A 25195-nucleotide genomic window follows, 5' to 3' on the forward strand; every position below is an offset into this window, starting at 1 on the left:
CAGAGGAAATAAGAAAATAAATATCTCTGCCAAATGATTTGGCCCTTGAATCACAGTTAAGAAATGTGCTCACCAGCCACCGCCCACGGGTACTAGGAGGCTGACGCTCACCAGCCGTAGGGAAGCTTTTCTGTACTCACTGCAAGGCCACTAGCAGAGGGGTAGGGACATAGGATCTTATTGAGAAAGAGAGCTCTAATCAAGCCTGTGGGCAGTGGTTAGGTGTAAATTTTGTAATCTATTGAGGGATTAAACATTTATTAAGAACCAAACTGATTCAGGGCAGTTCGCATTTGTTTTATTTACAGAGCAGATGCCAAATAGTGAACAACCTACATCATTTAATCACATTAAAAAGCTGCATGACAATACAGCTCTGATTTGATTAGCATCTATTGTGCAACAATTGAATTTGTAAACATGGGCAAATTCGATAGATCCATCCTTGACGATCCTCTTTATTTTTGTGCTGCTTCCTACTTCATTGCCACTTAAATGAGAATCCAACCTTTTAAGAAGAGAATCATGTTCATCATCATTCATCAAGCCATCAATTCCAGCAACTTAGTGACTCAAGTTCCTTGGCATCATAAACAATTTGGCATTAGTTGAGAACCCAACAGACCAAACTTGGCCTTCAACATCGGAAATTGGATTAAGAAAATTAAACTTCCTAATGTAGTCACATTCACAGTTAGAGCTTTCATGAAAAATTATCTTACCGATGAGGGCATAATATACGAGCTTACCTTTTGAAATCAATCTTTCTGATAGGTTGGTATAGGCACTCCGATCTCTTCTGTCAATTTTTGGTATACCTTCTGCAGCTCTCGCGTCACTGGTCCTACCTGCCCCTCTCCAATCAAACGCCCATCAATCTTCACAACCTGACAGAAAACACCCCATCAACCATCAAGCACCTGCAGAATATGGCTGAAAAGCCCTTTTGAATTCATGGTGCGCAATAGGAAAACTTACTGGGCTAAGTTCTCCCATAGTTCCAGTTGTCCATACCTATGACAAAAATAAATCACTCAATCAAAGACTCAGGACTTCAGGAGGTAGACTCTGGAAGAGTTAGCAAAATACTTCCATTTTCGGCACTACATTAGAAGATACTGCATCCATAAGGTTATTAAAGAATGTTGCTTCATAATAACATGCATTAGGATTTGGGTCCATAAAAGGAGATAATAATGAACAACAGATTAGATCCACATTGGCCTAGTGGCTGTGATGAATGATTTTACATGACAAAATATTTATGCATTCACAACTGTAAAGTTTATAGCATTTTCCATGTGTGCCCTAGAAAAAACCCAACACCAGGATAGTTTTTCTAAAGAATGTTGTTTCACAATAAGCATGTATTTGCATTGGGATTTGATCCGCGAAGGAAGATTATAAGTGAACGACAGATTAGATGCTCATTGGCCTAATAGACATCTCTGTGCTGACTGAATTTACATAACAAAACAATTTATGCATTTCCAACCATAAAGTTCATAGAATTTTGCATGGATCCTAGAGAAAGACATCGGGATAAGTAGAAAAAAAGACTGGAGATGCTATCACTTCACATACAGCCATACAAGTAATCAGTCAAAAGACGTTACTTTCCAAGCATCATCTCATTTAGATACTATAAACCAGAACCATTTTTCAGGGAACCAACTTTTTTTATGTTTATAGGCAGCTAACCGAACGTAGAGTTAGCAAGTGCGAACTGGAAAATTAGGATATGTTCTGTGGAGTACTATCACGAATATTACCAACTGAAGTAGCTTTTTGCAAGAATATTTACATAAAAACAACAGTGCATATCATGCAAGGGAAAGAAAGGAGAAGAGAGCATATGCAAGCCGCAAGCCTCAGCATTAACTTCTAAAATGATTCAGAAATGTGAAAATCCTTTCAAATTTACTATTTAGGCATATATTAACATCAGCAAAGTAGAAATCAAGACCTCATCTGCCGTATGGAACTCTGAGAGGCTAAGTCGTCGCTCTTCTAAGACAAAACCTTTCTTCACCACAAGGTCCATGACCTGAACATTTAAAAAGCTGAATATTAAACATTCTACAAAGGAGAAGTAAAAATATAATAACAAGGCAACTCAATAATAAGAGTTGACAACACTGCTCTATAGATGTGGAAAATTTCCAAAAAGTACTGTTATTTTGCAGGGGTTGGGGTGGAGGTGGACATATATGTAGACATGTAGTTATAAAACACCAGAAATGGTTATGGCTCATTCAAAACCCCAAATATTACATCCCATCTTTTCCCCTTTACACCTCGAAATGCAGTGCACTCATTATGTATGCATGAAGAACGTTCATCAGAGTTCCAAATAGTCCGTGAAAGATAATGCATTTGTCCCCTGACATAGTATATGATTTATATAATTCTTTTGCAAATTTTATATACTAACGGACCATATTGATGAAACAAAGAATTCAGATACAGAGTAGAAGACAAGCATTAAACGCAAGAAAAAAATCTAAGAACTTGAATCAGTATCACTCAAATCAATATCATGCTCTAATTCAAGTTTGTCAGAAAGCTCCATCTGCACTGCATGAGTCTACAAGGGTGTTTCTCTAAAACTGCTGAGTTCTAAATAATAGAGTAAAAGGAAAAGTACCAACATAAATTGCAGTCTTATCTTCTTGTAACTAGCATGCAGAATATTTAGATGCTTCAACAAAGTTTTAGGAATATTTACTTGTTTCCTTAAATGATGACAATCTATCCACAAAAAACTAGACACTATCCAGTGAATCAAATATAAGGATTATCATAACAACCAATTGGGAAAAAGGGATTAATTAGGTCAACAAATTTAAATCCTGTTAATTTGTTTAAAACTGTGGCACATATTGTGGGGCCACTGACTATCAAAAGAATCTAGAAAAAGGAAAATCTAGATCAAAATATAGACTTCTTGGGAAAGGCCGTGTTTCAAATGCGGTGAGCTTGGATATATTAAAGGGAATTTACTAAATAAGAGGGTAATATTCACAACATCGACAACTTCAGAAGAACACAACAAGAAAACCAAGAGTCGTATTATGTCTCAAATGACAAGAATGATTATTGTTACTCCGAACAATGCAATGAAATATCAAGGGGATGCTTGATTCAGGATCATCTCATCACATGTGTCCAAATAGGAAGTGGTTTACAGCTTACCAAAATTTGGACCGTAGCACATGGAAACGGTCATGCTTGTAAGACTGTCCAAGTCAAGATGTATGATGGAAGAATAATAAGTCAATAACCTTACATTTGCAGAAATACCATATTCTCTTTTTTTATTAGAGTTGCAAAATAGTCATGGAGAATGGAATAAAAGTTGTTCTTCGTTCCTTGGTAGTGATGAAGGGAATTCGTCACAAAAATCTATATCTTCTTTTGGGGACAATTGTAGTAAGTAAAGACATGCACGAGAATATGGCACAAGTCTATCTTCTCTTAGTGGACAAGGTTCTTTTAAAATACACGAAGAATATGTAAATGGAATATTGTGAACATTGTATATGGAAAAAAACACACAAGGTAAAGTTCACTATAAGCAAGCACAAAATCAGAGGATTATTATGTGCATACGAGTGTTTGGGGGTTCGACTAATTACATGGGTAATTCCAAATACTTTGTCAAATTTGTTGATGATTATTCAAGATAATCTTGGATTTATTTTCTTAAGCATAAGAGTGAGGTATTCGACATTTCCAAGTGATGGTTGAGAACAAAATTGGTAGAAAGTTGAAAACATGTAGTAATAGTACAAAGTACATAGAGGGAGCTTTCAAAGAATTGTGTTATCACAAAGGGCATTGTGAGACAGTGTAAGGCACACCTTAAAGCACATGGTCAGGGGAACATGTAGATTACGATTTACGAGAGACTCGGCTTATTCGAGTGCACAACTTATTACCATGTCAAGGATAACGAGCATGATGAAAGAGCTACTAAAGCAATCTTTTTTGGATATCCAAAAGAGGTTTAGGGTGTTTGGTGGGTAGAGGATTCTAAATTTTTAATTAGGAGGAATATGAGATTTGATTAAAGATCCATGGTAATTTTTCTCAAAAGTTATGGTGTATAATGATGGTGATGTTAGGACTTCAAATACTGAAGTGGTGGAGATAGAATCTAAGGTCTAACAAATGATGAGGATGATGAACTTGATTATGAGGAGATTGAAAATGCACATGTGCTACAACAACAACCACCACTAGCCCGAAGAGGAAATATAAAACAATTCAGAAGTTTAGGCCCTTATGAGGCTTTGCGGTAGTGGAATATGCATTTTCTATGGAGGATGATGAGTCGGTCACCTTCAAACAAGCTATTAGAGACAAGGATATAGAGAGTTGGTCGGTTGCTATAGAGGAAGAGATGCGATCTTTTCATAAGAATAAGTTGTGGGAGGTGGTAGTGCCTATAGGATAGGATATACGAACTACTGTTAGTCTGTTATTATAAGTGGGTGTATAACAGAAAAGAGGATCCTACAAATAAACTAACGTATAAGGTTAGGCTAGTCGCCAAGGCCTTTGCACGGAAAGAAGGTGTTGATCACAATGAAATATTTTATTCCGTCACAAAACATACTTCCATATGACTTATTGAGTCTAGTTGATCATAGAAATCTTTGAGCTAGAACAACTTTATGTGAAGCCAACTTTCTTACACTTCAACATGGATACAAGGTTGAGAGTAAAGAGAATCAGGTATGTCGCTTTAGGAATTCGCTTTATGATTTAAGCAATCTTCTCTCCAGCAGTACAAGCGATTTGATTCCTTTGATTGTTAGGTATACATTTGTAAGATCCGTGGAAATGATTATATTTATCTTGTTTTGTATGTCGATGACATGTTTATTGCTTCAAAGAGCAAGTTGGAGATGGATAAGCTAAGGTGAAGAGATTGAGAAAAAGACTTGGGCGCTGCAAAGAAGAGAGAGATCAAACAGGAAAGGTGGGTTAAAAGGTGCTAAGTCATTGTTGACTCCATTGGCTCCACATTTTAGGCTCTTTAAACATAAATAATGTACCTTATGGTAGTGCAATTGGCAATTTAATGTACGTGATAAACGTGCAGAAAATGTTGTCAATAAATTCATGGCGAATATGGCATATTTGGAAGCATTGAATGGATTTTAAGGTACTTGAAAGGTACCATTGACAAGCGGCTTTGTTGATTCGGCTCGTTGATCTAGATAGATGGCAAACTACTACTAGTTATGTGTTTAGAATAGACCGTGCTCCTGTGGGAATTAATGGTTATAATTGAATAACTATATAATTCTCTAATTTAAGCATTATGGATTAATGTGAAAAGAGAAGGGCATTTGTAGGAGAGTAAGGAAAACATCATCCGTTGTTTTTCAGCCATTCTTTATTTATAGCAGGTAGGGTGTTATACATTATTTAGGTTGTAATGTACTCCCTCCGTTTCGAAATAATGGGGACGGTTTCAATAAGTAAGTGTTCCAAATTAATAGGGACACTCTACATTATTCAATTTTTGGGTAGATGACCCACCATATTTAATGAATTCACACTCTTCTTTTTCCCACTTTACTTACAACATTCCACTCAATCTACTTTTTATATTCTCTTTTTACTCATAATTTTTTACTGAACCTTTTTTTTTTTATCTTTTGTTTGCACCACTCCACTCAACCTAATTTTTTATTATTTCTTTCTTACTAAATTCCACTTTTCCCATAGTTATTCATTACTTTCCAATCATTTATCTTAGTTGTTGTGAAATGTTTAAGCGTCCCTATTATTTTGAAACGGAGGGAGTAGTTATTATTCACATCAGAAAAATTAGTTGTTATAAATTAAAGAATAGTTTTTCTTACGTTACATTTATTATTTCCTTCATAGAGGTTGTTTGTTTAATCCCAAAATATTATTTTATTTGTGAGGCATCGATTTCATATTATTTAGTGGAAGCCAAATTATAAATATTTTTCAAAATAAATTTCTTACCACTTAATATTTTGACGTTGGCTCTGATACCTATTGTTAGAACTCGCAGCGCAAATTTGGCTTCTCTTAGATAATATGAAATTGATACATCACAAATGAAATAATATTTTGGGATTAAACAAATAACCACTATGAAGGATATAATAAATGTAACTTAAGAAAAACTTTTCTTAAATTTATAACAACTAAACTTTTCTGATGTGAATCATAACTACATTGTAATTTAAACAATTTATAACACCTTACATGCTATAAATAAAGAATGGTTGAAAAACAACAGATGATGTTTTCCGTCCTCTTTTCTCTCCTACAACTTATTTTCTCTTTTCACATTAATTCCTAATGCTTAAATTAGAGAATTAAATAGTTATTCAATTATAACCATAAATTTCTTCAATATCGTGGGAAAGACTGCTATTGGTTGTAAGTGGGTGTATAAAAGAAAAGAGGATCCTTCCAAGCCCGATGATATAAAGTATAAGGCTAGGCTAGTGGCTAAGGGATTTGCACACAAAGAGGATGTTGATTACATTGAAATATTTTCTCCAGTAATATTCAAGTGCTATTAAGTCTTGTTGCTTATGGTAACAACTTGATGTGAAGACAACCTTCTTATACGGTGATTTGTATGAGGAAATCCATATTTATCAACCTGAGGGATATGAGGGATATAAAGTTGAGGGTAAGGAGAATAAGGTATTGTCGCCTGAGGAAACCACTTTATGAATTGAAGCAATCTCCTCGACAGTGGTATAAGCGATTTGATTCCTTTATGCTAAAGTAAGGGGTTTCTATAAGTAATTATGATTGTTGTGTATACATTCGTAAACTTCATGGAGGTGATTATATTTATCTTCTATTGTAAGTGGACGACATACTTATTGTTTCGAGGAGCAAGGTGGAGATAAATAGTTTAAAAACTCAACTTGGGGAAGAATTTGAGACAAAAGATTTTGGCGCTGCAAAGAAAATACTTGGTATGGATATAGAAGAGAGAGATCAAACCGAAAATTCGTCTTGAGCAAGAAAGACTACATTCAGCGGGATATTGAAAGGTTTGGGATGAAAGGTGCTAAGTCAGTGGTGACTCCATTGGCTCCACATTTTAGGCTCTCCGGTAAACAATCTCCCACTACGGTGGAATATAAGGCATACATGGATAATGTACCTTATGTTAGTGCAGTTCACAGTTTAATGTATGCCATGGCCTCCTCCACGGATCTGCTCCGACGCCGGCTTCCCCTCTCCTCCACGGCTTTGCTCGCCGGCCTCCAGGTATGTAGATCTATCTTCTTCTTCTTCCTTCTCCTTCTCCTTTTCCTTCTCCTTCTCCTTCTTCTTCTCCTCCTTCTCCTTCTCCTTCTTCTTCTTCTTCTTCTTCTCCTCCTCTCCGTCTCCTCCTCCTCCTCCTTCTCCTCCTTCTTCTTCTTCTTCTTCTTCTTCTTCTTCTTCTTCTTCTTCTTCTTCTCCTTCTCCTTCTCCTTCTCCTGCTCCTCCTCCTTCTCCTCCTCCTCCTCCTCCGTTCGACTTGCATGTGTTAAGCATATAGCTAGCGTTCCTTCTGAGCCAGGATCAAACTCTTCTTTTGACTATGATTGGGTCCACGATATCGTTATGATCAATTAATGGGACTTGGCCGGAAAGTGTCTTTTTACTGTTACTTTGTGGGAATTTAATTTTGATTTTTTGTATTTAATTTTGAATTTTTTTTTCTTTCTTTTTTCGGTTCTGGATTTTTCGTCTCTGCATTTGATATTTATGCTTTTGATATTTCTGTCCTTTTTGCGGCTCTATTTGTCTTTCATTTTTATTCTTTGTTTCTGTTTTAATATTAGTTTTATCTTTTAATTATTTTTTGGTAGTGCACTAGTGCTTGGTCAGTAGGTTGCTTAGAGTCTTAGACACATTGTTGTAGATAGTAGCATAAATGAGTTTATTTGTCTATTTTCAGCTTGTTAATTTACTATGGAAGGTTCTAGTATCGGCACTCTATCAACGGGATCATTAACGGGATGTGTACGATGATGACATAGAGTACTAGCATTTTAGGATGCCTATTTTCAAGCTTGAAGAACTAATGTGTTTGCTTTTCTTTCTACTTATTTATATTATGTTGAATTGTTGATTGTGTGGAACTTTAAGTTTCTACTAAGTACTTTGTCGTTTAGCGGTATGTTCGCAACTAATTGTGCTTCTTTTCGTCCATTTATGCATTACTAATATAATTATTATGATGTTTTCTGTATAAAGTGTTTTAGTTTTGTTCTACATCGAATTTCAAGCTTTTTTTAGAATTTATGTGCGCCTCGTATCCAAAAGGCGCGCGCCTGCGCCTTGCGCCTAGGCTCCAGGGCCCTTGTGCGCCTTAGTGCGCCTTGCGCCTTTTTAAACTAAGTGTGGTTGTGGGGACTTCTAGATGATTTGGGGTTGAAGCAGAAGCAGGAATGTGTGAACATAAGTTATGACAGCCAAATAGCAATTTATTTGGCTAAGAATCAAGTTCATCATGCTCGTACCGAGCATATAGATGTGACATATCATTTTGTACGAAATGTCATAGAGGTAGGTAGTATTTCTCTTATAAAGGTGCATACAAAATGAGAACCATGAAGACATGTTAACCAAGGTTGTGTCACGAAGCAAGTTCCAACACCGCTTGGAATTTTTAAACATTCTCTCATGTTAAGGCATTATATGGAGAAATAAATGGAAATACGATTGGTTTGATCCCGGTCGAAGGGTACGTAAGCAGTAACGGAATACAGGATACAGATTACGCAATTTGTTCGTCCAAAATTTGAATGTTTTTCAAATCATGAACGAGGTGGAGAATTGTGGGAATTAATGGTTACAATTAAATAACTATTTAATTCTCTGATTTAAGCATTATGGATTAATGTGAAAAGAGAAGAGAAGTTTTAAAAGAGAAAAGAGGAAGGAAAACATCATCCGTTGTTTTCCATAGAAGAAAGTTGTAGGAGAGGAAAGAGGAAAGAAAACATTTCCAGCCATTCTTTATTATAGCGTGTAAGGTGTTATAAATTGTTTAGGTTGTAATGTAGTTATTATTTACATCAGAAAAGTTTAGTTGTAATAAATTTAAGAAAATTTCTTCTTACGTTACATTTATTATATCCTTCATGGTGGTTGTTTGTATAATCCCAAAATTTAATTTTATTTGTGAGGTCGATATCATATTATATAGTAGAAGCTAAATTTCCGTTGTGAGCTCTAACACCTTCATTTGGCTCTAAGAGGGTGAATTACTAGTGCGAGAAGGACCAATCTTTCTCGTTGACAACCAAAATACCGAGTTAGCGCACTACAACATACACTCTAATTTCTCGCTTGAATATGCTGCCAAACTAGAAAGAGTGTTACACGCTAAAGGACACTATCTATGGCCTTATCTTCGACAAAGACTGAGTATATGGCTATGGGATAAAGAATTAAGGAAGCATTGTGGTTGTGGGGACTTCTAATGATTTGGGGTTAGAAGCAAGATTGTGTGTGGATCTGAGTTGTGAACTTGTGATAGCGAAAGTGAAATTCAGTTGGCTAAGAACTAAAGCATATAGATGTGAGATATAATTGTTTACAAGATGTCATAGAGGAATGTAGTATTTCTATTAGGATGTTGCAGATTAGCATCCCTAAATTAAATTTTGATCTATACTCTTCCTCCTTAAATGGTCCTTCCTCTAGTTGTAAAAACAATCCCTGATTTTTTCTCCTGTATTCTCTTCAATCTCTATACAACATCCTAATTGTAGTAACCTTTCGAAGATCATCCGCTAAAAGTTTGAGTATCACCCATAGACATCAAATTTTGGACTAGATTTTCATAGGACTTTGGCAATGGAAGTAGTAGCATGAGTGTTTGGTCTTCATCATCTATCTTAACATCTATATCCTGTAAATCTGATATAATCCTAACGAACTTATTAATGTATTCCCGGATTAAGATGCCTCATCTTGTATAGTTGTATGTATACAATTTGGATTTTAGATAGATCTGATTCATTAGGGTTTTTGTGATGAAATTTGTCTCCACCCCCCCACCAGCCGTTGCTTCTTCATCAACCAAGAATACAATGTTCCTCACAAGGCATAAGACTTTTTTTCTTTCCAGCCAATATCTTGTGCAACTTTCGTGAAACTAGCAAATTTTTCATTTGCATCCTTCATCTGTGGAAAAGATGATGCTAGTTTGAAGAATTTTCAAATTATGAACGAGGTGAAGAATTGTGGGAACATACGGTTACAATTACCACATAATTAATTCTCTAATTTAAGCATGGAAATTATAGTGAAAGAAAAAGAGAAGTTTTAGGGGGGGGGGGGGAGGAAAACATATTCCGCGGTTTATTTTGAAATATAACTTTAGTCATTCTTGATTTAGTGCATGAAGCATAATAGAAGGAATAGGTTGTATGTAGAATTGTAGATTGTATCGCATCACAAAAGTTATAATTCTAACTTTTCTCAAGTTATATACATTTATCTTCACAAAGTGGTTGTTTGTTTTATGACTTTTATCCCAAAATATATGCAAAAATATAATTCTTATTACATATTTTTTGAAATATTTATTTCATGTTATAATTTTATCTATTCGAACTTAGAAGTCACATTTTGGGCTGGGTGGCTCTAACAAATAAATATCAGAAAGGTGGCTTCTAATGTTGATTTATAGAGGTTACAGTAAGAAAACTAAAAATAACAGCATCATTCAGCAGTAAAAGATGGTGGCAACTGGCAAGCACTATTAATAGTAGCTACAGGAGAAGTGTAGTGTAGGGATTCTTATATACAAGTAGCAATGAGAGAGTTTGGTAGGCTTTGTTGCCACATTACTTATTTATTTGCAGCAAACCTCATCTCCCACTAAAAGTTTCTGAGGTCAACTAGCAGAGTTAAGATAATTTCGTTGCACCACATTGAATTTGCATGAATCTTCTTATTTTTATAAACCATAATTGAAAAGTTGCACCCTTCTCGTTGTCACCATTCTCGAAATAAGTGTCATACAATGAGAGTATTAAAGAGTAAAGAAAGAATTAAAAGGGAGGAATTTCTCTTTAGAATCATTTTAACAGAAGAATATCTCATATATTGGCTAGAATAAAATCCTTATCCCCCAACACCTTCTATTTGGCTGATGTTTTTAATCAGGAATTTCATGTCCTTTCTTGAAGAACAGAAACTGGCCACTGCAAACACTTGTACAGTTGAACCCATGGACCAAGTCTCCTTTTAATGATGAGGTAAAGGTCCTAAGTTAGTATCACCAGACATCAGTTTGATGCATCCCTTTACATAAGAAAAGATTTAGCTGTTCCTCATTGTTATTGGCTGGATTTTGCAAGCAGAGGTCCATGTTTCAAAGGTCAAATCTCTCTTTGTCTCTAATGTTGGACCAGTCATCCAAGTCATACCCTGCTTAGAAATAAGTCATATAGGATATACCTTTCTATGTAGTCAAGGACTCATTGTAATGTAGGTCTAGAAAGACAAACCCTGTCTCCCCGTCACCGTATAGAATAACATGCAAGGAAAGAAAAAAGAGTGAAGATGCAGCTTAGATCAACTTCCATGGGCTAGTATGAGTCTTGTCACGTACCCCAATTGCCTCACGAGGCTATGTTAAATATTTGACTTTTCAATACCTTTGTGCCTCAAAAAGTGTTGGTTTCAGAGTGAACACATATGACGTTCCCTGCTAAAATCATTATAGACACCACCACTTCCCAGTTTATCACAAACTGATATTTTGTTCATAGGCTTGCAGAAGCATCCCTCCTTTGGAGTTTTTCAATAAAGTAAGGGAATTTGTTGAAGCCAGGCATCTTAAATTTGTAAATGAAAATACATGAAGAAATGGTGGTTATAGACTTAAAAAAAACAAAGGATGCTTATCTGCAACATCCTTTTTAGGGAGACTATATGCAAAAACAGAGAAAAGGAAGCACATAGTAAAGGAGAAAGAAAGAAACAGGATCATACACAAATACTATTACTCAGAATAGGCTTAACTGGCAGGGGTAGTTGGATAATTCAAAAGAGCAGAACGACACTGTCTCAGCATATGGTGTATTCGGACAGTTATAAGGGACAGAGGGAAACAAACTTAAATGGCATTCACATGTGTGTTTGACAAAGTGGTTTGTGGTGCCTTTCAAACATGGCTTAGATTTCTGCTAATCAAGTTTAAATATAAGGGCATTTCCACGTATCTTAACTATAAGCATCTCCTTATTCTCCTACCCTTAGTTACAACTCTCTCTATGTATTCTATTAAAATTTACCATTGATGGAGGATAAGTTGAGAAAACGCAAAGCAAACCTATGATGCTCAGACTCCGAAGCAAGTGCGAGGCTTGGGTATGGAACAATGGATCCGAGAGCTTGGTAAGTAGCAGAGATAATGGGAACGGATTTGTAGATATAAATTTGCAAGATAAATCTTATTCTCATTCCTTTTAACACTAGTGCTCCCAAAAGTATCTTTTTCTCTTCATAAACTTTTATTACATCCACTACTACTTAGGAGATGGTATTGCTAGGGGGTGGTAATGGAAATTTATGAAGAAAAATACAAGTTCTGGGATGAGGTTGCATTACCAGACATTAGGATGATACTTCAGTATCCTTACAAATTTACATTTAAATACATTCCCGTTACCGCCAGTTTAATACCACCTACCAAAGAGTGGCAGATGTAGCTTTATATGAAGTGGGGCCGTGTGACCTCACTTGACAAAAATATGCTTATTTTTAATTAATTATTAATTAGTTTTCTTTAAAAATACTTAATTTAGTTAAATTTTCTACAAATTTCAAATAGAGATGCATCTACATATACTTATGGATCCTCCACTGCTACCAAACAGACCTAAGTATTAATTGTCCTGTCTTTGGCCATACCAAAGGGTCCAAATCCTGAGCATACAACATGTTTGGGGGGGGGGGGGGGGGTGCATTGTAACAACTTACAGTAGCTGCGTGACCCCACTTGACAAAAAACATGCTTATTTTTAATTAATTATTAATTAGTTTTCTTTTAAAATACTTTAGTTAATTTTTCTACAAATTTCAAATAGAGACGCATCTACATATAATTCTGGATCCGCCACTGCTACAAACGGACCTAAGTATTAATTGTCATGTCTTTGGCCAAACTCTAGGGGTCCAAATCTGAGCATACAACATGTTGGGGTTGGGGGGGGGGCATTGTAACAACTTACAGTAGCTCGAGTTATTCCAGGAAGACAATAGTCTGCATGAGGTGTCAAGACTCTGCCTTTTTTCACCATAAACTGCAAGATGAAATTTAGCAGTTATAAAATGGCGGACTGTATATCAACATACATCTCAAACTTGTAGAAGAACAAGGTTTTCGAGGAAAGTGGTCATTTATATTTAAAGGTAAGAGTCCACATCCAGGGAGGGGAAGATGGATAAGGGAAGGGAATCCCTGCGCGCACAGGTGATGACTGATGAGGATCAAACAACCAGGTGCAGAGAGACTAAAATAATCAATACTCCAACGCTCAACCATCACCAGCAAAGTTTGTCATATGTGTTACCATAAAGCATTACCCATTTTGACAATTTACATCCAGGTGGACATGCATTTAAATTTGATAACTGCAATTTTTAAAGTATTGACAACATCCATAATTTGCATATAAGATATAACAGCCGTGTAACCAGCATTACAAGCTAGTGCATATGAGAAATCCTGTGACTTGTTTGTCCGTTTGCAAATGGGACTAACAACCTTCTGTCTTTCATTTAGCAGTGACTCGGTGAGGGAGGTGAAGGGAAGCATAAAGTGCGATCATTCAGATTTATCTAGAAAGATTCTATGAAGATATATGTAAGCCAAAAAGGTAAATAGTTAGAAAAACAATCTCACAATATTTGTTGCATTTGTTTCAGATACATATCCATCCTTGTCGAGCATTATTGCATCATCAGCATTTGCATTATTCCCTTCTACCTGCATCCAGAAAAGGGCTACTTAATCTGGTATTCCATGACATCTCTCCATGTGTCACGATGACTTGGCAAGTGACATGGCATAGCAGTGCCATGTCATACGCACACATCGTGTATTGCGTCCTCATAAAAAAAAAATGTTGTTATCCACCCTTGAACTCATGATCTCTTATATGTTAATGCAAAGTCTTGACCATCACTCCAATGACACAACTTATGACTCTAAAACAATTAAAAAAGAGAAAATTCATACTTATGAATGCATAAACCTTTAATACCCTAATTTATGGTAACAAAAAGTTTCTTAATTTTTATTCAATTACTAATCGAATCATTTATCTTTTCTAGAAATGTATGTAGATCAAACATAAAACCATGAAATTAACAGAGAAAAGAATAGGAAAAAATAATGTTGCGCTTTCTTTTAAGTTTTAACTAATCAAGTGTGTTCTTTTCCCCCAAAATGTATTCTATGTAACTCGATATACAATTGTAACTTAAAAAATTTCTTACAAGTCATAAGTAAAGTAGGTACAAAAAATAAAAATTTACACAAATAATGCAAATTTATTCAAAAAATTAGTTTAAAGGTAGTTGGTTAACCAATTTTATCCTTAAACTGGATACGTAATGAAATTCATAGTATGGTCAAACTGCGATATAAAGAAATTTATAGTGAATTTGAAATGATAAAAAAAAACTCGAAGTATATGCAACACTCCCGGGCATCGCCCGGGCCACTAACTAGTTAGAATTAAAAATGCATTCAGAACCATCTATAAGTTTCATAATCCCAAACACAAGCAGTAAAACATAAAAAGCAATCTCAAAGCTGATAACCCAATTGAACATTAAAATTTGGGAATTTGATAAAACTTTGGGGATTTTGAAGCTGATCATCACAATGCATGTTAAGAGAAGATACTACCTTTGCAAGTATATTATTCAGCAGGTTGTTGTGGTGGATCTTTGAATCCAAATTCTGCAAGCCAATAAAACAGAAAAGTCAAATACGTGTATGATGTTATCAATTTGTCATATTTACAGTTTTTCATCCATAAAAGGCAAGTTCATCATTTGCACATAATATTTGTAGCTTGCATTCATTATCATTACCCCATTGCCTCAAAAAGGCTCCCGCAAGAAGCGGGGTAAGGGGGGGTCGGGTGTACGCAACCTTACCCCTGCATTTGCAGAGAGGTTGTTTCCAATTGACCCAAAAGCGATAAGGGGACGACAACGGGACGACCATCTTCTACTTCATGGAAAGGAAGCGAAGAGGTTTTAAGAGCCATTTTGATTTAGTCCTTTACATCCTACAGCCAAAAGAACAATATTTGTAGCTTGCAAAGCTAAAATAATAATTACTAGCAAAAAATTAAAAATTCATGTGTCGTATCATAATCACTCAATCAGGAGACATGAACAAGTACTTATCACAAGGCATGAAAATGATACTATGTAATATATAACAAGAGAAGTTACATATAATGCATTAACCTTGTATGACTATTTTTTTCATCATAGTTTGCATAGTAACTAAGGAGACAGCCATTATGGTGATCAAACCTGAATAAGCAGACCCAATCTTAACAGCCGGTACTGTAAGTCCATAACAACGAAAATGCCAGTCCGAAAAAAATTCTAAAAAGATCAAAAGGATTATTTATTGAACTCGTTGGAGAAGGACCAGTATGCCAGGAGTTTTCAAGCAGCCAAATAATGCTGCAGCCCAAAATTGTTCAGCAGAGCTGCCATCATCATCCAGTTTAAATTTACATTTCTTCTAGCAGCTGGATGACAAAGGCCTATAATGGTAGGTTGATGTAAATGCAACATATAACATAAAGCATAGACCCTACCACCACTAAGAAGAAAATATGCATATAACTGGACAAGCAAAGTTCACATTGAAACACACTCAGACAGTAAAACATAAATGTAGAAGCATCATATTTACATTTGGAGAATTGCGGCGGGTTGTAGCAGTAACCAGAGTTACACCCTTGGTGTTATCATAGACAGGTGGCTTCCATTCAGCAAGCACTACATTTCCAGAGAAAAAGGGAGGAAATGATTAGTCCTCCAGAATAATGGATATTGAAGATTTGAAGGTAACATTCTAAAACAGAAAAGAGAGAAATATTGAAGCTAAGTATTTAGAAGATCAAAGAAATGAGATAAATAAATGCTTTAAAGCAGAAAACATTATTGCTATACAAAGCTCCGCTACTTAAGCGTCCTGTGAAGATGAAGATTAATGAAAAAACATGAGGTCTGAGTAGATCCTTAATTGCTACTCTCTCCATGCCATAAAGTACGTCACTTTCTTGAAAATTAAAATTTGACTCAACACAGTTTTCAACAAATATACAAACTTAGTGGGACGGTGAGGGCACATAAAACCTGTTTCTTACTTTACAACAATTTGCCCACAGTCTATGATCATATTCTATAAGAATCTACATGACATCAGTTTTGAACAGCACTTCTGTCCATGGTGAGGCACAGGTTAAAGTCAGTATTAAACGCTCAACACGGTGTTACACATTCATGTTATTAATCGTTGATGATAAAAAAGTTCAAGTTTCTCTGAGAAATTCTATTTAAACCTATTAAGCTACTCAATATATTCAACGAAAGAATACTAAGCAAGTAGAATTACCAATTAAGGTGCAGCCATAAAGATTGAATGCAGGACTCATTCCAGAAGTAACCTACAGATATCCAGAGAACAATTTTCTTCAGAAAAGATATAGGTTGATCAAAAGGAACAGAACGTCTGACTCTGACAATTTGACACATGTTTGGACTACGTAAAACTAATTTGGCCAAACCTTAAATTCTGGAGCAGTACTACATAGGAAATATTTCCAAACATTACACCACCATGTCTCAACTCTCAAGTGCAACCACAATTTTACCACTGATAGGCGTTAACTTTAAAGAGAATTCCATGTACAGTTGCAAAGAATCCAAGAAAGTATTTTGTTATGAACTAACATAACTGGAGTATAATTAATGGAAGAATTCAAGGAAGAAGATGATAATTGTTTTTAATATTCTAGAGAACAGAACAATTGATTGACAGATACAAGCTTTCGGGTGGCTTGTTTCACTACCAAAGTCCCAACTGCTAACAAAACTAAGATGACAATTCAATATTCTGGATGCCCTCTACTTTCCCTATCTCCCTTATTTATAGAATTTCTGATTTTCCTTTCCCCCTAAAACTAACCAACTATCTTCCTCCTCAAGATACTACTAACAGATATTATATTGCACAGATGTAGTTTTAGTAGCTATTATCCTAAAACAAAATTTTGTATCAAACTCTCAACTTAAACATCTACACAGCAACAGGTTGAAGAAGAAGAAAAGATGTTACCTTCTTGCCGCGAGTTAAACTTAGACGAATATGGGAATTATCAAACATGCCATTCCTAATTAGAGTGGTGAAAATAGCTTCCTTGATCTGTTATAGAAGGCATGTAAATTTGCTATATATTGTAAGGAAAAATCACAGAAACAAAAGGCTAATAGTGAATGATTAAAGCTCTGCAACCGCAACCTCACCTCTTCGCGTGTTGGAACATTGCTGAAAGCCAAAGCTTTTGCAGAGTCAAACAGTCTGAAAATAAAAATTTGTGTGCCAAACTAGTGTCAGTAGTATATGGAGTAGTGGCAATAATATATATATATATAAATATATAAAATAAAATAAAAATAAGCAAGAATAACAGCACACTTACTATGAATCTAACAAATTTCTATATTGTCAACTGAACATCTAAGAATTAAAATTGGCTAAAGAAAACATTTAAGCTTTACAACAATACAGCACATGTCTACCTACAAATGGCTTCAACACAAAAATAGGATTGAAATACTGGGTTGAACATTGAGTCTGTAACCATCTGGGATTCCTTAATTTTGCTAGCATGATACAATTTCAACAAATAAAAGGGTTATCATACTGAACAAGGAGATCATGTCCAAGCAAACCAAATCAAGTGTGGGTTGTCTTCCTTAATAAGCTGTTCCTAAGTAGATCAAATATCCAATAAGCTATTGCAAACCAATCAAAACACGTATTGTAATTTCTTCACCATGCTACGGTCGTGTTAAGTGATCTGTGATCCGAAGCCCAAACACTACATAATAGATCAGGCATGCAGGACTTACAATTTGTTTGGATAAGAGGAACTGAAGGGAAGGGATGGGAACAAATTCCCTTGTTTGGATAAGGGGTTGGGGAAAGGAAGGGGCTCCCTCTTTAATAAACACCATCCCTCCAAAATTGGAGAGATTTGGAGGGAAAATGGATCTCCACCTACCCCCTCCCTCCCTTTCTTTCCCTTCCCCTTCCTCCTCTTTCCCTCCCCTTTGTTTCCATTCTATGTTGCTATCCAAACAAAGTGTTAATCCGAGCACAGGTTACAAAAACGATTTCGTCCCTTTTACTTAACATTTGGTAAACTATAGTTACAAGCAGTTAACATAAGCGGTTAAAAAGTGCAATGTCCATAAAACTCACTAACCTATCCAAATGTTCCTCCAGCTTAAAGATTTTTCCTTTGTAAATTCGGAGTCCTTCCCAAACAGAATCACCTCCTTGTACTACTGAGTCTAGAACTGAAACCTTGAAGAATTGACAATACAAAAACAAGCAGTTAAAACTTAATTCATATATTGTTAGCAAACAAACTAAAATGGATAAACTAAATAGCTGAGAAGGATTCCAGAAAGCACCACGTGTTACCAAGCAAAACATAAATACACCTTTGCACTATCGCGAGGTAGAATCTCATCACCAACCCATGCAAGTAACTTCTTATTTGCTGGAACAGGAAGACTGGGATGGGGCAAGGGTGAACTTAGAAGGGAAGAGGACCTTTTAAGACGACGCTTTAGAAAGTTGTAGAAGGGTAGACATTGTTCCAATAAGTCATAGAGAGACGATGGAAACGTCTGTGGATAAAAGAAGAAATAATATTACAACAAGGAAAACAAATACACAAAAGAATGGTAAACAATAAACTACAGAGCTCTTTCAGAACTTTGATAGTTCATCAAACGGAGAAAGTTAACAATAAGAACCAACAGTACAAGGTTTATAATCTTCAGTAAGAGTGAACATGGAGTAAATAAAACCTTGGGATATTTGTTTTCTGTTTTGAAACCAGTTGACTTATGCACACCTTCATACCACCACGGAGCCCAGACACCATCAATGTGTTTTGGACCGGCTTCCCATCTGAAGAAAAGAGAAAAATTATTTAAACTTTGACTGCCTATTAACTCAAAACCACAAAATTTGAGCCAAACAAAATAGAAACTGATATGCATATGCATATTGGTGAATGCAGTCAGGATTTCTAAGAGAATTTATTTATTTATTTATGATCTATCAAATGCAGTAAGCCTACGGTGAGACCGGGTTTGGGGGTAAATTTACAAGCCTTCAGCATAGAATATACAACGGAACTCGAGTTGCCAAGCGGGAAAGAGTTGAATGCAACTAAATCCATTGAGCTCTAATTCAAAACAAAACTAGATAAATATTATGCAGAACTTTGTATGAAAAACAACAGACAAATGAAACCATCTCACTATCTCAGTCCCTTCAGGAATGACAGGACGCAGGAGGCGGAAAAATGAACCCAGTGGATAAGGTTTTTAAAAAAAGGCAACATAGTTAAGTTTTCATATCAAAGTTAGAAAACAAGAAATAAAGAAGTCGGGTACTCCATAGTACACAAACAACACTTTGACTCCTAATTGCACGTTAGTGAACATCTAGGAATTAAAATAAACCACAGACAAACTTTAAATACAGATGAATAATTAACAAAAATTACTGACTTCTATCAATATATATTGAGAGTTAATGATCACAGACTCACAGTTCAACTTCGAAAAGTTTGGTGCCTTTTATATTAAAACAGAGGGAGTATCTGCAAACACAAACTAGTATCTACTATCTGCTAGTTACCAAACAAGGCAAAAGACAACGGGTTTGAGTTGTGAATTTGTGATACATTTCTTATGCAGCACATGTATGTGGGAAAAGTTTCAGTAATGTCTTGAAAGTTAAATATAAGACATCATCAGCTGTATTTATATGCTAAATCATTCAAGCAACTGACTGGCAAACTGTAATTCATGGGTCAACATCTCGGATGGTGATGAAATGTATGCACTCCTGCATAAAACACTAGAGCTATATGAACAGAAACCAGCAGAGTTCACGCATGTTTCATACTTGAGCATTGCTGGCTGAAAGGGAATATTCAGGTCCTCACAAAGACCACGTAAAGCTCCCTACAGAGAAAAATTGAAGAAGCATTTATTTATTAATAAAACAAAGACACCTAATGAATGATGGAGAAATAAGAGGCAAACTACCAACTGTTTAACTCATAGCAACTTAAGCACAGTTGAATCTTACCTTACCAGATGACAAAAAAAATACACACATTACATTGGAAACTGAGATTTCACCAAACAATGAATACACTTTGAGCCTTCTATTTTTCCACATACTATTTTCTCTCAGTATGGATTGGTGATAATAACAGCATGCATAAAAGTAAATTCGGTTATATCCAGAGAGACACCAAAGACGGTGCTAAGGGTTTATCATGGAAAGATTGAGCAACTTTTCTTTCACGAAGAAAAAAATTAATTCACCAAACATCAGGCAACTATTACAACCATTTCAGCATCTAACCTTCTTCATCTATAAAAAATAGAAATCATAGAAGTACAACAAGAAAAGTATGTGTAACAAGATACAAGGTAAAAAATAATAATAAACTTGAAACCCATTGAAAGAAGAGCCTTTTACATAAATTAGAAAAGTAATTAGGCTAGAGGAGCCCAGCGTAAGATCGAAGAAGCAGATACACTATTTATGTTCAGCTGTTTATCATTCATCTAACTACGGCATAAATTTAGAAAAAGAAAGTGCACCATATATGCTCCATGTAAAGCAAACATCTCATTTTTAAAATAGTACTGAAAGGTTTGAAAATTAACCTCTGGATCTCGTTGAAGTTCTCCAGCATCGACGATAACAGGCGGGTTTCCAAGATAAGAGAGCTCACTGTATATGGTGACGAGAGCAGCTAAACCCACTTCAAGAAAAGTTGGGGTTACAACCTTGTCAAAGGATGGCTAGCATTCAAACACACAGATAGGTAGCACAGTTAATTCAGTAATGAACCAAAGCATTATTAATAGACACGCGAAAGAAATTTCCTACAAGCAACTTATTTATGTACTTCCCTTGATGTTGATTTATACATACATGGGAATTTCAGAGGAAATATAACAAGGTTTCATATAAGAACTCACCAGAACATCCATCGGATTTCTTATCAATATGAAGTGCTTTCCCTTCTTCATCAAATCATCTGGCAAGCCAGGTAGGCGTTGTTTAGACATGTGCTGAAACCAAAATTAGGCTATTTTATAAAAAATGGGCCTATCTTCTGCAGAATAAGAACAACACCACAAGGCAACCATGTTCGTTCTAGCATAGAGTACAGACCATTACACGGAAAGAAGTGATGTCCTTGAGCGCATTTGCAACCCAATGTAGTACAGAAATAGATCGGGTTTCAAAACGGTAACGTTTTAGATAGAGAAAAACCTCAAGTCTCTGGCGTTTATAGACTTCATTAGCATGGAATTGTGAGGGTTTTGGAAACAGCTAGTGTTTCAGAAATGGGGAAACCTCATGTCCCACAAATTTCCAAGCTTCCTAGTCGCAACCAACTCACTGTCAATTGGGAATGGAACTTCACTCAGCTTATATGTGCTCATTCATATGCCCCAATATTGAAATTGACAGGTATATCAAAGAGGATCTTTCCTCGGTCATCCATCACCTCCTCAACGGAACTTAATTCTAGTATATCCTATGTGGGTCTTGGATTAGTTCAAATGTGAGAGTGGTATGCCAAAATTGCACGTACAATAGTTATTTCTCATGCTACCCCTAAGCATGTTTAGAAATTAAGTAGACCACTCTAAATTCACTTTATTTCCCTTGTATAATATTTTCAGTTGCAAAATCATCAAGTGCGATTAGAAAGACATAATTACCTTACAAAAACGATATTTCTTATTTCCAGGACCATATATGACCTCATTTATAACCTTCTCCCCATCAGATTCCTAATTGGCAATTTAAAAAAGTAGGAAAAAGTTAGTAACAGAACTAATATTTACTCCGTATTTGGTATGAAAAAACTAATAATACATTCTCTACAGTTACATACCATATTTGATAGAACCTCCTCCCGGTAAGGCCGCTTTACGCCAGTAACTTGAAGAAAGTTTGCATAAAGGGGTTCATCAAGCACTTCAGTATCATCCCGCTACAAGAGCAATAATAATGAAATAAATATAAGCGACCCCTAGGCTACACGTGTGAGGTTCTCTCCCAAAATTAATTAGCAATGCGAGGAGTAACTCTTAACAAATAATAACCATACTCCGTAAATCATAAGTAACTATTTTAGCACATACATAAATGATGAAGAAGGCATTGGGTAACGATAATGATGATGAATGATACATAAATGGCCTAGGCCACAGTGTAAGGTTATGTCCCAAAACCAATTGGTAAAGTGAAGAGTAGCTCTTAACAATAAGTTAAATTTCAAGCACATAGTACAAAAATGGCCTAGGCTACATGTGTGAGGTTTCATCCCGAAACCAATTGCTAAACTCTTAACAACAATAAGCATCCTTCAAAAAAATAAGCACATACATAAATGGCCTAGGCCACTCGTGTGAGATTCCGTCCCAAAACCAATTGGCAATTCGAGGAGCAACTCTTTAAGAATATAACTCGATTATTTTCTCTCGTCTTCTCCAACGAGCACAATAAACGAAGTTCAACACCACATTTTTCAGTTACCCCAACAGATAGTAATTCTTATCACAGAATGAAACCTAGGATAAATCGCTTACAATCCAAACATTTCAACATTTTATGCCATCCTAAAAATAAAATTGACAAAGAAGTCAACGATCACAAGAATTTAACAATGAAGAATAACATGCATAAATTGTAATTGAATTATGGTAATTCTCGAAATGAATAACATAAAAGTGCGGGAAAAAACTGATAAAATTGGGAGGAGGGGGGAAATTTAAAAAAAATTGAAGGGAGGGATGTGGAAATACTTGAGCAAAGGAGTACATGAGACTGGTACTGAGAGATCGAGGAGCAGACCATGAATGAATTACTTCCACTTCCGCCATTTTTGTTGCGCTTGATGAATTCGTGATTGCTTCTTTTTTTGGTAGTGAGGACTACAGGAGCCTAGGAGGAGTACAGTTTTTGGCAATTTCAATTTTGTTTGATTTGTTGACTTGAGACTTGAGAGTGAGAGGACCAAGGGGCCCAAATCATGTGCTGGAATTGCTATCACAACTCTTAACTTCTGAGAGTGATGGATAGCTCAGTTGGTTAGAGCTTCCATCCCGGTTTCAGGTGATCCTGGGATCGATTCTCATCCCAGCCCTTGTGGCTCATTCGCACCAAAAAAAAAAAAAAAAAATAACTCTTAACTTCTAACATTTGTTATTTTTTCGCCAAAAATAGATGCAGTCTTAACTCTTAAGCGCTAACGAACAAAAATTGTCGTGACTATTTAGCTAAATCTTTGCGTCTTGGTCAAAATATTTTTGTGAGCCCTTACTTGGGTGTTCTTCTGGACATGGGAAGGTCTAACTGTTCTGCTTTCTAAAGTTTGGTGGACAACATTGCTAGACGTCTGACTAAATTTTCATCCCTTAGGCTTTATCGGCAGTTAAGTTGGTTGTTATTAACTCCGTCCTGATTGCTTCTATTACTCATATCTTGCTTGTTTTCAAATTCCGCAATCTATTTTTGACGGTATTGACCATCTTTATCTTTGTTTTTTGTGGCGTTCGTCTGATTCTTCTCGTGGAATTTCTTTGGTTTTGTCTTCTGTTGTTCATCTTCTGCGGGGGTATGGGAGGTCTAGGTATTCGTAAATTCAGTTCGTTCAATCAGGCTCTTCTAGCTAAGGCAGCGTGGAGGATTGTTCATAATCCTCAACTTCTGCTTTCCATACTCTTTCAAGCGCAGTATCCTTCTTTGGGTCTTCAAGATCCGTCTCCTAGGGTTACCCGTCCTTCCTGGGGTTTCCAGAGTCTTTCTTTGGGTTTCGGAGTCCTAGGATAAGGCATAACTTGGAAGCCTGGACCGGGTTCCAGGATTCGTATTTGTTAAGATGTTTGGGTTGCGGATTCTTTGGTTTCTTTTTAAGTCCCCTTCGGTTGGGTTGGACCTTCCAACTCATGTTTCCTCATTACTTGATTTGCGTTCTTACGCGTGGAATATGGGGCTCGTGCGCCGTCTCTTTCACGGCAATATTGCTAGTCAAATTTTGGCCTTGGAGTGTATGTCTTCCCTAATGGTGTGTTCTCTGTTCATTCATTATATGCAATGCTGATGAATAGGGGTCATAATGGTTCTACCGATGCTTCAGTTCCTTCTACGACTTGGTGAAAGCGGTTTTAGGGTCTTAGTATTCTTCCTCGGTTCAAGGTTTTCATCTGGAAATTGTTGCGGCATGGTCTTCCTATAGCCAATACTCTTATGCAATGGTGTATGTTTGTTGACCCTTTCTGTTCTCTTTTCCATCAGCACCCCGAGATTGACTCCCACTTAATTATTTAGTGATTTCTCTAATACTCATGCATGGGAGTCTGTTCCTCTCACTCCCTTTTGTCCTCTGTATACTTTTGGGTCCTTTGTTGACTGGTGTGTCCGTTTTGTTTTGAATATTTTACAATCTTCACTGCAATCTAGTCTTCTAGATCTTTTTAGTGCTACTTTGTGGTCCATATGGATTCTTCGTAATAATATGAGATTTCGTGAGGCAACCTGGGATCCAGGTGCGTTTCCAGCTATAGTAGATGGGTGGATAGCTCGCTGCAATTCAGTTTGGTCTCTCTATGCCCGTTGTTGTCTCTAGAATACAATGAATCTGCAAAGTTCTTCATATTCATCTGTTCCTCTTCTAGTGGCTTCTACTACATCCCTACTTGGTTTTGACGCATGTGTAGTTTCTGATGGGGCCTGGTTATCCTCTTGTAATCAAGCAGGGATTGGGTGGATTCTTCAACATCCATT

General features: G+C 36.2%; 1 protein-coding gene across 2 annotated transcripts; it reads right to left on the reverse strand.

The window, feature by feature from the left end:
* Window positions 1–218: 218 nt before the first annotated feature.
* On the reverse strand, window positions 219–23398 carry LOC110780795 (branched-chain-amino-acid aminotransferase-like protein 1). Of its 2 annotated transcripts, XM_021985106.2 has the most exons (20): window positions 23215–23398; window positions 22302–22400; window positions 22126–22197; window positions 21373–21465; window positions 21055–21192; window positions 20279–20337; window positions 19168–19270; window positions 18796–18984; window positions 18555–18655; window positions 17590–17644; window positions 17402–17488; window positions 16679–16730; window positions 15974–16059; window positions 14942–14995; window positions 13931–14014; window positions 13257–13328; window positions 1967–2047; window positions 979–1014; window positions 750–887; window positions 219–580 (listed from the first exon to the last, which is right to left on the reverse strand). In XM_021985106.2, the coding sequence occupies exons 1-19, from the start codon at window positions 23290–23292 to the stop codon at window positions 759–761; spliced, it is 1668 nt and encodes a 555-aa protein (XP_021840798.1). In that variant the 5' UTR covers window positions 23293–23398; the 3' UTR covers window positions 219–580; window positions 750–758. The 2 variants fall into 2 exon arrangements, with proteins under 2 accessions (XP_021840798.1, XP_056699647.1); XM_056843669.1 differs by lacking the exon at window positions 23215–23398 and having other exon boundaries at window positions 21373–21431; window positions 22302–22351.
* Between the last annotated feature and the right edge of the window lie 1797 nt (window positions 23399–25195).

This window comes from Spinacia oleracea, chromosome 4, assembly GCF_020520425.1.
Source record: "Spinacia oleracea cultivar Varoflay chromosome 4, BTI_SOV_V1, whole genome shotgun sequence".
NCBI lineage: Eukaryota > Viridiplantae > Streptophyta > Magnoliopsida > Caryophyllales > Amaranthaceae > Spinacia > Spinacia oleracea.

What these genes read in the sequence shown, in the direction of transcription:
- LOC110780795 (XM_021985106.2), bottom strand. Translation starts at nt 23,292, where the DNA reads ATGGCGGAAGTGGAAGTAATTCATTCATGGTCTGCTCCTCGATCTCTC. An exon ending in TCATGTACTCCTTTGCTCAA is followed by an intron (nt 22,401 to 23,214) that starts GTATTTCCACAT and finishes TTGCTCTTGTAG; the next exon opens with CGGGATGATACTGAAGTGCT. An exon ending in GAAATCCGATGGATGTTCTG is followed by an intron (nt 21,193 to 21,372) that starts GTGAGTTCTTAT and finishes TTTGAATGCTAG; the next exon opens with CCATCCTTTGACAAGGTTGT.